At 54.0% G+C, this 11676-nt stretch overlaps 1 protein-coding gene across 1 annotated transcript in view; it reads left to right on the top strand.

Annotated features, from left to right (window-relative positions):
• The window catches only part of UBE2F (ubiquitin conjugating enzyme E2 F (putative)), a 45775-nt gene extending 35670 nt beyond the window's left edge, over positions 1 to 10105 (top strand). Inside the window, exons 6-10 of the mRNA XM_052636756.1 lie at positions 1172 to 1242; positions 3023 to 3080; positions 4322 to 4354; positions 7337 to 7399; positions 9376 to 10105. Coding sequence (XP_052492716.1) covers positions 1172 to 1242; positions 3023 to 3080; positions 4322 to 4354; positions 7337 to 7399; positions 9376 to 9426 — 276 coding nt within the window. The 3' untranslated portion in view covers positions 9427 to 10105. The remainder of the gene's footprint in view (positions 1 to 1171; positions 1243 to 3022; positions 3081 to 4321; positions 4355 to 7336; positions 7400 to 9375) is intronic.
• The last annotated feature ends 1571 nt before the right edge of the window (positions 10106 to 11676 follow it).

The following is an 11676-nucleotide window of genomic DNA, read 5'->3' on the forward strand; positions in this document are numbered from 1 at the left end:
AAAGATTTTGTATCTGTGAGATGACCTGTCTGGTGAGATTCTGAGAGTCGAATGTCATGCTCCTCAAACCAAGGTGACCTTGCAGTGGACTGGGCCTGGGGAAGGGGCTACCCACTGCAGGCAAGAGTGGGCGTGTGACCTCCCTGGAGGCGAGAGCGCTTGTCACTGAATCCGCAGCAGTGCTCTGGCCAGAACCGCCCGCCCAGTTCCTGGTCTTCATCCCAGTGAAGTATTTCATTCCGATGTGAGTGAGGATAGCGTTGATTGAGCAGTTTTGTAGTAGAAGTGGGAAGAACCTATGTGTTGGGTCACAGGGGACTGGCTTGCTAAATGCTAGTGTTTGTGCCATGGAATGCATGGACGCCCAAAGGCGTCTGAGATGACAAGAATAAATGTGAAAAAAATGTACAGCACGTTTCCCTGCTTCTGTAAAGAAAAATGACTGTGCGTCACACACACCTGTGTGTATGGCCTCAAAAAGAGGCTCCAAAATGTGCAACATAGTCAATAGGAATTATTCTGGGTAGACTGCTATATCTTTGTCTACACACATATGAGTATCTTTCGGTTTTGTTTTTCTTTTAGATGAGTGTGATCGGTTTTAAAATAGAGTAAGACTAAGAGAACATTATCCAAACACGCTCCATCCTAAGTGATGTTGATGTGTCTCATTCCCACGTGGTCTTTGTCAGTCTCTCTCCCTCTTTTAAGTGTTAAGTGGACCAGGACTTACATCTAGACAAGGAAGATGACAGCAGCGTCTTCAGAAACATCCGCAAAGGGCGCCAGCGCTGCTGTGGGGAGCAGCACTTCGGCCGCTCAGCCACGTAGCGTGAGGGAGTCTAGGGGCTCCTGGTTCACGGCAGGGTCTGGGGGTGCAGAGCTCCTTCACCAGGCCTCTGCGGCTGCTCCTTCACAGCCGGGGCACCGGGAGGGGCAGGGGGCAGAAGCCCAGCGGCCAGCACCATCTGCCATCAGCCCCGGAGTGTGGAGGGGTCCTGTGCGGGGACAGCAGCCCCACTAGCGAGACCAGCGCTGCGCGCGGTGTGCAGACACTGCTGCAGGGTCTGGGGCCGCTGCCTGACAAGCCAGGAGTGCGCGGTAAAACGGCGCTGGATGGGGGACGCAGAAGGCTCTGGAGCGCCTGTGATCTCTTCCTTCTGTGTTGCAGCCTCCCAAAGTGAAATGCTTGACCAGGATCTGGCACCCCAACATCACTGAGACCGGTGAGATATGTCTCAGGTGAGTTCTGTCCCCTCCCGTCTTCTGTGCTCTGAGCGCTGCCCAAGGCTGGGCTTCCCAGGGGTCACCCCCCCCAGGAGGACATTCTGAGGCTGGGCCTGGAGTCAGGAGGCTTTGGAGCGGTCTCTCGGCTCCCCCATCCCTACCTGGCCTCTGCAATCCACCCAGGATGCCCCCTCTAACGACCTTTACCCCGTCCCCTCTTATTTTAATGAGGCACACTCCCGCCATATGGTTGATTTTAGATAAAAGGGGAAACTATGATTAATGGAATTCACAGTGGGAGAATAATGTGGATGGCAGGCTTCAGAAAACTGCCCCAGTTATATTTAAATGTCCTCTTTTGTGGTTTTTCTTTTCTACTTTTTTTGGCTGCACGCACGTGGCTTATGGGATCTTAGTTCGCTGGCCAGGATCAGTCCCAGGCCCTGGCAGTGAAAGTGCGGAGTCCTAACCACTAGACCGCCAGGCAGTTCTTTCAGCGTCCTCTTTACCAAAACGATGTGCGCAGGACCACATGCCTGGAGCTTTTCATCCGTGGTGCCTGGGGCCCTGCCCTTCCAGGGCCAGATGGCCGGGAACCAGCCATTTCCTGCTTCTAGAACTTGCTAACGTAGAGAACCGAAGAAGTCGTGTAGGGTGGGGGTGGAGGTGGTCTTCAAGTCAGTTTAGCCTGTGGGCTGTGTCTATCTTGTGTCCCACACGTTCTCTGGCAGGGCAGTGAGGCAGCTTGCAGGGCTCTGGATCTGGCTCCCTGGCCAAGTCCTGGCCCACCCCTGGCAGCCGTGTGACCCGGTGGCCCGGCCGCTCCATCTGGAGCATGTCTCCGGCGTGCTGTGTGCTCCCTTGCTGTGATCTCATCCTCAGGCCCTGCCTCTGGGTCCTGTCCTCCCACCCTCTTCTCCCCGCAGAGAGCATCGGCACCTGTGAAAGGCCGTGTGCAAACTCTAACCGTCCTCCCTGCAGGCACGAGGATACCCACTTTCACATCCACTTTGGCTTTTGATAGTGAAAAATACATTTTATGAGTGTATTTTTTAAAAAAGACATCTTCCCTTTTGACTATCTGCCCTTTAAGTATTGAAACTTCAGAAATCTGTGATCTTCAGTTTCAGATCCTAAGTGTCTTGTCTCCCCTCCTCCACTCAGAGTGGGTCCAGAGAGGGCATTTCTCTGGTCACTTCTGCCATCTTCTGAGAAATCAGGTTATTAACAAAATATAATAGGAATTTAACAGATGGTCACCTGCTACAAAAGCTAGAACCATGAAAGAAATAGTTGATAGATTTAGCCACGTTAAAATTAAAAACACAATTTGAAAGAGAAAGTATCGGCACGATTGCACCTCTTGTATGTAAACAGTCCTTGCAATTGATACGAAAAAGATGGGCCCCCTCACTGAAAAAATGAGCTTTGGCTCCAAGTAGGGGATTCAGAGGAGGAGGCACACAGTGGGCAGAACGCATCTGGGGCTGCTTGGTCTCCGTGGCGATGGGAGACGAGCACCTGGAAGCAAGGGGAGGCTGCTCGCCACTTCTCAGGCTGGCAGGGAGCAAAGCGTGTGTGTGTGTGTGTGGACAGGCTCCTGTTCCACTGGAGGGTACGTGTATCTGTACACCTTTCCCTGGTCCTTCAGCCATACGGAGACTGCAAACCACAGAGGAAAGAAGGGCCTGGCGGACAGGAGCCGCTCTGTGCCACTGCGCCCAGCTGTGCACCTGCGGCTGGTGGGCCTTTTGGCCACACCTCACTCACCGCTCCGCTTTTCCGTCTGTTTCAGCTTACTGAGAGAACACTCGATCGACGGCACCGGCTGGGCCCCAACAAGGACGCTGAAGGTGAAGTGCGGACCTCTGCCCGGGGCCTCCCCGTCTGGGAGGAGCCTCCCGGGAGGACAGCAGTGTGCACGCTGTCCCGTCCACATGGCTGGCTGCCCTCCCCACTCCCGCTGCCCTCACCGCCTGCCGGCCCTCCCGGGGCTCCCCTGCCCCGGCTCCCTGAGCGGGTTGGAGGGGCGTCAGGCCCTCTCTGCCCTTTGCCACGGGCGCTGCAGTGCTTCACTGTCCTGCTCATCCTGCTGTTCCCCAGGCTCGCACAGTGGTCTCCCCTAACTCAGTGCAGACTTGCTAGCAGTGGGCGGGGACAGAGGAGGGGTGGCGGACATGGCCAGGTGTGCTGGAGGGGGCGCCTCTCTGGGGCGGGGGGTGATCGGGGAGCCATAGGGACTCAGGAAGTGGCCCCAGGTGTTTTGCCAGCGTGGCTCAAGTGGGCTTCGGGGGGTGTGTCCTGGCACCCACGTGGCGCCATGGGCTGTGCATCATCTCCAAGCTCTCCCATGCTGCTGCCTCCGGGCCCCCTGACTTGCTTCGCTGACCCTTAGCAGCAGCGTCCCGGCTTTTGGCCAGTGTTCAGTGAGTGGCAAGCAGCTCCCTGACTTCCACCATCTTCTTTGAGTAGTGAAGTGGCTCCACGGTGTCACAGCCCCTGCCTGTCTGCCGTGGGGTCGGTCCTTCCCAGAGGAGCACTCGGCTCAGACTGGGTCTGGGGGCAGTGGTGTTCCCAGCCTGCCTTTGGCTTCAGCGCAGAGATGTGGCCTTCTGAGTGAGGCCATTTTCATGGTGACCGTCCCCCTCCTCTTAACCTGAAGGGCCGCGGGCAGCACGTCGGCCTGTCTGAGGCTCTGGGCTGCCTGTCGTAGCGCACATGCTGTCTCCCTGCCTCTCTCTCCTGTAACATTTTCACACACGGCACCTTGGCTCAGTGAGGTATGGACAATAAAGGTCGTCTTCCCTGGAACTGCTCAGAGGCCTCAGTCTGTGCCGAGGCCAGAAGACGCGGGCAGCAGCTGGTCGTGGAGCTGCGGCGTTGGCTGCTGCCCCTGGTGGCGAGGGGGGCCCTGAGAGGACTGGACCTGTGTGCAGGCTCCGTTTCCCCGTGGTTCTTTGCTGATTAACTCTCTAGGCCCTGCCTTTTAAAACAACTTTGAAAAATCTAACCTTCATAATATGCTGACTTACTGGTTCATCTCTTGGAGACCACCCTCCCCTGAAACTTGTTTTTTTCTTTCTTCTCATTTCAGGATGTTGTTTGGGGATTAAACTCTTTGTTTACTGTAAGTATGTTGACCAAAATTCCAAATTTAAAAAAATTTTTCTGTCTGCCAGTTTTAAAGATAGGATTAAGGATAACACAAGGGAATTACTAAACCCCTCTCTTCTTTGGCACTTTTGTGAGTCAGAACAACAGTGAGTTAAGAACTGAGGGTGCTTTGTAGTGACCCACGGGGAGGTCGGGGAACAGGTGGGGAGAGAGCAGAGGGAGGGGAGAGGAGAGTGTCCCCACTGCCTCGGGGGCACCACAAGCCAGCTCCGTTCCCTGTGGTCTCCTCCATTGGGTTAGGCTCCCCCGGGGGCCTGGCCGCCCCACACTCCACTCTGCTTCACTCCAGGTGCCCTGGCTTGGATGAAGGAGCATGTAGTCACCAACCTTTAGGCTTTTCACAGTTAGCTGTTCCTTTGAGTTTTGACTTTCTGATCATCATTTCAGTTCAGTCGCTCAGTCGTGTCCGACTCTTTGCAACCCCATGGACCACAGCACACCAGGCTTCCCTGTCCATCACCAACTCTTGGAGCTTGCTCAAACTCATGTCCGTCGAGTCAGTGATGCCATCCAACCATCTTATCCTCTGTCGTCCCCTTCTCCCCCCGCCTTCAATCTTTCCCAGCATTACAGTCTTTTCCAGTGAGTCAGTTCTTCACATCAGGTGGCCAAAGGATTGGAATTCCAGCTTCTGCATCAGTCCTTCCAATGAATATTCAGGACTGATTTTCTTTAGGATGGACTGGTTGGATCTCCTTGCAGTCCAAGGGACTCTCAAGAGGCTTCTCCAACACCACAGTGCAAAAGCATCAATTCTTTGGTGCTCAGCTTTCTTTATAGTCCAACTCTCACATCCATACATGACTACTGGAAAAACCATAGCTTTGAGTAGACAGATCTTTGTTGGCAAAGTAGTGTCTCTGCTTTTTAGAACACTCTCTAGATTCGTCATAGTTTTCTTCCAAGGAATAAGCGTCTTTTAATTTCATGGCTGCAGTCACCATCTGCAGTGATTCTGGAACCCCAAAAATAAAGTCTGTCACTGTTTCCATTGTTTCCCCATCTATTTGCCATGAAGTGATGGGACTGGACGTCATGATCCTAGTTTTCTGAATGTTGAGCTTTAAGCCAACTTTTCACTCTCCTCTTTCACCTTCATCAAGAGGCTCTTTGGGCTTCCCTGGTGGCTCAGAGGTTAAAGCGTCTGCCTGCAATGTGGGAGACCTGGGTTCGATCCCTGGGTCGGGAAGATCCCCTGGAGGAGGAAATGGCAACCCACTCTAGTATTCTTGCCTGGAGAATTCCATGGGCAGAGGAGCCTGGTGGGATACAGTCCACAGGGTCGCAAAGAGTTGGACACGACTGAGCGACTTCACTTCCTGCCATAAGGTTATCATCTGCATATCTGAGATTATTGATGTTTCTCCCAGCAACCTTGATTCCAGCTTGTGCTTCATCCAGCCCGGCATTTCACATGATGTACTCTGCTGCTGCTGCTGCTAAGTCACGTCAGTCGTGTCTTGACTCTGTGTGACCCCATAGACGGCAGCCCACTAGGCTCCCCCGTCCCTGGGATTCTCCAGGCAAAAACACTGGAGTGGGTTGCCATTTCCTTCTCCAATGCATGAAAGCGAAGTTGCTCAGTTGTGTCCGACTCTTCGAGACCCCATGGACTGCAGCCTACCAGGCTCCTCCGTCCATGGGATTTTCCAGGCAAGAGTACTGGAGTGGGTCACCAGTGCCTTCTCCGATGTACTCTGCATATAAGTTAAATATATTTGATCATAAAGGAGCTTTAAAAGAAATAAAGTTCAAAGACCTGTCCTTGGGCAAGAAAAAGCTGTGCTACTTTGAGTAAAACCTCAGGTCCCTCCAGGAAAATAAGCCCATCCTGGACAGCCCACAAGACAGTCCCCTGCATCCTTGCCCTGTCATCTTGAGCAAAGAAAACACCCAGAGCCTCACAAGAGACTCTTCCATGCCTCATATATTCACTATACAGTCGAGAAGACGACGAATTCTGTGTGTTTGGTATAGTCTTCTATTATATATGCTTTGTACTTTTGCCTGTTTCTAGGACTTGGAATCTAATTTCCCAGCTGTAAATGATCATAGAGTTACAGGTTTTCCTTGCTCTATTTGTGACATATTGGTCACAGCCATGTTTATTTCCAAATCAGGAATACAGTCCCCAGGTTAAACATTTCTGCTGAGGAGAAATACAGTTTCTTTACAATGATCCATTGACGGCTTTGGAAAGCAGTGACTTATCGTAAGGACAAATCTTTCTACCCTGGTCTTTCAGAAGAGGAGTAGATAGTATGGAGATTAGATGTGGCCCCCGATCTGAGACCTGTGCTTATTATTCTTGGTGGAGAGGCGGGCGGTGGAAGGACGGGAGGAGGGGAGCTCTCCCAGGGCTTTTCTGAGGTGGGAAGGTGCTTCCTCCCCAGGCCAGGGAACGCTGACCTAACAGCACTGTCCTCCGTCCAGTTGGGGTCCAGACGTCATTCCTCCTGGGCTGTGAGTACAGTGCTTGTGGAGATGAGTTAAAAGATGAAGGGGAACCCAGGCAAGACCAGAATGAAAGCATAGCAGGCACAGTTGTTAATCACAAAATCAAGGGGAAAATGAGTTTCTAAGAAAAAACAATTTTTATTTATAAATGCTCATATTGAGAGTGGTTTGTCCTTCCCCAATTATAAGAAATAGCATTAGAAATTAAGGTGATGGCTATTTCCTCACCAAACTCTGGAAAGTCATCTGTACACATTCCACCCTTCTCTCAGTCAACCATGAATCACCATTTTGGAAAAAATGTCTCACGTTCAATGCTTCTGCATCAAAAGAACTTTATTTCTCGGCAGTTTTCACAACTCTCTGGGTCACTCTAACATTTGCTGATTAAATTTCTGTTGCCTGTTTCATAAAATGAAGAATGGTAACAGCAGAAAAACAGGTTCTTTCCACTGTTTACTCTGACTTTCTTTTTAAGGATCTGTTGAATTTTGATGATCCACTGAATATTGAAGCTGCGGAACATCATTTGCGAGACAAGGTAAGCTATTCACAGAAGATTCTAGGTTGATGTGTTTGGTGAAAATATAATAGTGTGTGCGAGGGTACGCTCAGTTGTATCTGACTTTTTGTGACCCGATGGACTGTAGCCCTCCAGGCTCCTCTGTCCGTGGGGTTCTCCAGGAAAGAATACTGCATGGGTTGCTGTTTCCTTCTCCAGGGGATATTCTCGACCCAGAGATCAAACCTGAATCTCCTGCATTGGGCAGGCGGATTCTTTACCTGGTGCCACCTGGGAAGCCTAAAAAGAGAATTAACTGCCCCTTGAGTAGATAAGGATGAAATTGAGAATGGTGGAACCCAGGATTGGAGCTTAAAGCATTTATAATTGATGTGTTATAATCAATGTGCCTGGTCTCAGGAAAGTGTTTGATCCCAGATCAGACAGGGGTGTTCCTATGTGTGATTTCCTAGCAGAGTTCAGTGAGTGACTGACAACAGGCAACTCCTGCTTCACCCCGTGACAGTGTAGGAATGCAGGCAGGAAGATGGAGGCGGCCCCCAGCCCTCACACTGCAGGCTCTGACCCGCCTGCCCCAAGACCCATTCTTTCTGCCCACAGCTCCACGCGGGAGGGGCTCACCTTGTCCCTCATTTGCTGTGAGGAAGCAAGGCCAAAAAGAAGGGAGAAGACCCGCCAGGAGGGGGCAGAGCTCGGGACTTAAGCCCGGAGTTCCTGGCCTTCTCCGGCGCCCTCAGACAGAGGAGCAAGGGGGGCTGCAGGGCCTGTTGGGGAGGACTGCTCATCTGGAGGGGCGTGGAGACCAGAAGGGCCTCGGGGCTCAGCCGGGGCACCTGTGCTCCCGCGGTCACACTGAGGGCGGGGCTGCCGGTGGGATCATCACTCCACCCCGAGAGCTTTGGCCCCGGGAGCAGATGGTACTGTTGGCTTCAGGGCGCTGTGGACGTGGACCTTGTGAGTTTTGCTGAAGGCGGCCAGGGCTCCCGTGCAGCCCGTGTCGGCTGTGGGCTGGTGAGGGGCTCCATGCGCAGCCCTGGGCCAGCTGGTGCTGGTCACAGATCTCCCCTTCCTCAGCCCAGAGCCCGCCCCCACCTGCAGAGTGAATTCACGGCCTCCCTAGTGGCCCCTGCGGAGGCCTCCTGGTCACCAGTAGAGGGCGCTCGTCAGGCCCCGGGCTGTGTGTGTCCCTGGAGGCGGGTGAAGGGGGGCACCCTGTGGGCAGCAGTGCGGGGAGGAGGGCGGCTGGGGAACCCACCTTGAGCTCACACGCTGCCCCAGCAAACGCGGGCAGGCCTTCTGAGGTGAACGAACTCCAAGTACTCTTGTGGCTCAGTCCCAGGGCCCTTCCCAGTCCTGCAAGGCCGGGGAATTCTGCTCCTAACCTTAGAAAAGACCTAGGGACACACTTGGGGCGTTGGCTCAGATGGGAGGTGGCTTTCCTGCTCGTGCTGGCCTGGGAGGGGCCTGCATCCATACGGCCTTTTTACACCTGAGGGATCAGCCAGGCGCCAGGTAGCTTTTGCTTGTTGCCCAAGGAGGCGACTCTGTTCAAGGCCCCCTCCTCTCTCGGGCAGGGTGGGCACCCTGATGGCCCGCCGCACCTGGATGGTAGGTAGGAGGGCCCTGGGAAGGCGGATCTGGACACAGGGCCTTCCCGAGAGCAGCAGCCGGAACCCGATTGCGGTCCAGAGCACTGGCCTGACCCACGTGGGGACCTTGACCGCACTGGGCATCTCTCCCGTCTGCAGAACGAAGGGTCTTCAGTTCCCTTACACCCAGAGCGTGTTGGCATCCCCACCCCGGCACCCCGAGTGGCAGGGAGGTGGCACTCTGCCCGCGGGTCTCTGCGCATCCTGCCCCTTAGTTACCGGGGGATGAGGCTGGGCCCTCCACACACTCCCCAGAGCTCACGGGGGCCCTTGGCTCGGGGGTGCCTCACTTGTCCCCAGAGAGTCGCTCCCCCATGACTCACGGCCCTGATTCCCACTCCGCAGGAGGACTTCCGGAATAAAGTGGAGGACTACATTAAGCGCTATGCCAGATGATAAGGGGAGAGGACTGCAGGGCCGCGGACTGTGCGTGAGAAGATGGGCTCCACCCGAAACCAGAGGAGCCTCTCCCCGATCTTCAGCTCCCCTCAGTCCCGCCGGCTCCTCCCGAGTCCTGTGACCGTGTTGTCCTGAGGAAGAACCTCTTCACGACCGCCCATTGTAGCCGGAGAGTTCCACATAAATACAGCCAGAAAATGTGTCTGGGGTTCTAAAGAGTTGTCTGCTTACCTTAACATGTTTACTTTTTTGAAACTGTACTGTATAGGCTGTTGATGAGAATGAACTCAGCGTCGAGGCTAGAGCTGCTTCTCCCCTCCCCCGTCAGTCCCGCGCAGGTGATGCTGATGCTCAGTGTAGCCCGCAGATTGGCCGTCAGAAACCCGCTACAAACTGTGATTGGTGCGAAGTCTCTTAGCTCCTCCCATGAATGTCGGCCCTGCTTAGGTGTCATGAAGCTTCCCAGAATGCAGAGTCATTCACTGTAGATCTCTTACTGAAATGCGTATTTTATTTAATGTAAGTATATTTTGGAACAGATTTGTAATTTGTACAATTTAATGCTTTAATTATTTTTTTCTATTCTCATTTAGTTTGTATCTTCATTGTATAGAGCAGACAGATGTTGGGTCAAGCAACTATGGAGAAATACAAAGAAAATATGAAAGGCACAGTATTCATTGTGTCCAAATACACCAAGAATCTGGGTTTTAAAAAATCAGCTCGTTTCCAGGTCCAGATGGGGCAAAGAAGCTTCGGGATCCTTTGCAGCTAGATCTGGAAGATTTAAAAGAAGAGCAAGGTCGTGTGCTGCCCAGAGGACCCTGGCTGCAGCCCAGCCCACCCAGGGGCTAAGGTGCTCCTGCGTGGTGACACGCCTGTGAGCCAGTGTGCAGGGAGCCTTACATTCTGGGACCTGGAGGGAGACCTCGGGCAGCAGCCTGAGGCCCTGACACTGCACCTGTGGCCCTCTGAGCTATTGGCAAGATTTGGGGGTATTCCCATGCTCCCAGGCCCCTGGGTCTCCGGAGTGGTTCTCCTAAGCCTTGGCGAACCAGGAGTCAGAGGCGGCACACTTCGAAGTAAGAACAGGGAAGAGAGGTGAGTGGGTTTACTGCGGTGTTAGACATCAGAACCACTGGAATCGAATAGTTTCCTCTGCTGCTTGCCGGACACGCTCAGGTTTAACTGACAGCTTCCTCAGGCCTCTGGACTGCCCCGTCTGCCATCTGCCTTGTCTGGTTGGTTCCTCTTAGTTTATAGCGTTATCTCTGATTATGAGATCAGTCTGTCCAGGAAGGAATTGGGGCCACACTTCCCACTGGTCATTAGGAACCCTGCCCGTTAGACAGGAGGGTGACCCAGCTACTGGGCCACTGTGTCTGGTGCACGGAGCAGGGGGTTGAGGGGGGGAGGCGGAGTGGCATCTTTGACCAGGCCTGTCAGGACAAGCGTCCTGGGAGAGGGACCCCAGTCACATACTTCTCACTGCAACCCAAAGTATCACGGAACTCCCCCACAGACCACAGAGCCACGCTCCGCGACGTGGGTCAGGAGAGCAGCAGCCGGTGGTCCACATGCCCCGGGGCACACTGCTCCCTGCCAGCTCCCGCCCAGCTCCCTAGGTCACACCCCCCAGCTGTCCAGCCAGCCCACCCGGTGGTGCAGATGGAGGTGGAAGAAATGAAACATGGGTAATGTGGGGCAGACACTGCTCGCTGGACAGGGTGAAAGGGATAAGGTTCCTTGTCGGTTCTGACCTCACACACAGGTCTCTGCTCATCGGGGGTCAAGCAGTTTTTCAAAAGTGACACTCCCACGTTCTGGATCATCCCTTTCTGTCCGGTGGCCCTCCCTCAGAGGCATCCTGCCCCCAACCCCACCCCATCTTGTTAAAGAGCTCACCCAGCTTGGCCCGTGGCCCATGGTGCCATCCTGGGTGCCTGCCCAGGCCCCGCAGCAGCTTTTGGTGCCTGTGGGACACTGATCTCTGGGACTTTGGCTTCTTGGGGTCTTTTCTCACGCTTAGGCCACAGAAACATTTCTGGCCATAGTGCCTGTGCCTGCCAACCCAGGGCAGTTGGTGATGTCTCATCTGCCAGGGGTGGGGCTGCTGGGCCTCTGGGCACCCTGACGGGCCTGGAGCCAGCTGGGGTGGTGCCGTGACCCCATGCCACTGCTGCTTAGGATCGCATGCATCAGCTGCGTGGTTTTCAGGCACACTTTACATGGAGATGGCTCCAGGGT

This window comes from Budorcas taxicolor, chromosome 3 (assembly GCF_023091745.1).
Source record: "Budorcas taxicolor isolate Tak-1 chromosome 3, Takin1.1, whole genome shotgun sequence".
Lineage (NCBI taxonomy): Eukaryota > Metazoa > Chordata > Mammalia > Artiodactyla > Bovidae > Budorcas > Budorcas taxicolor.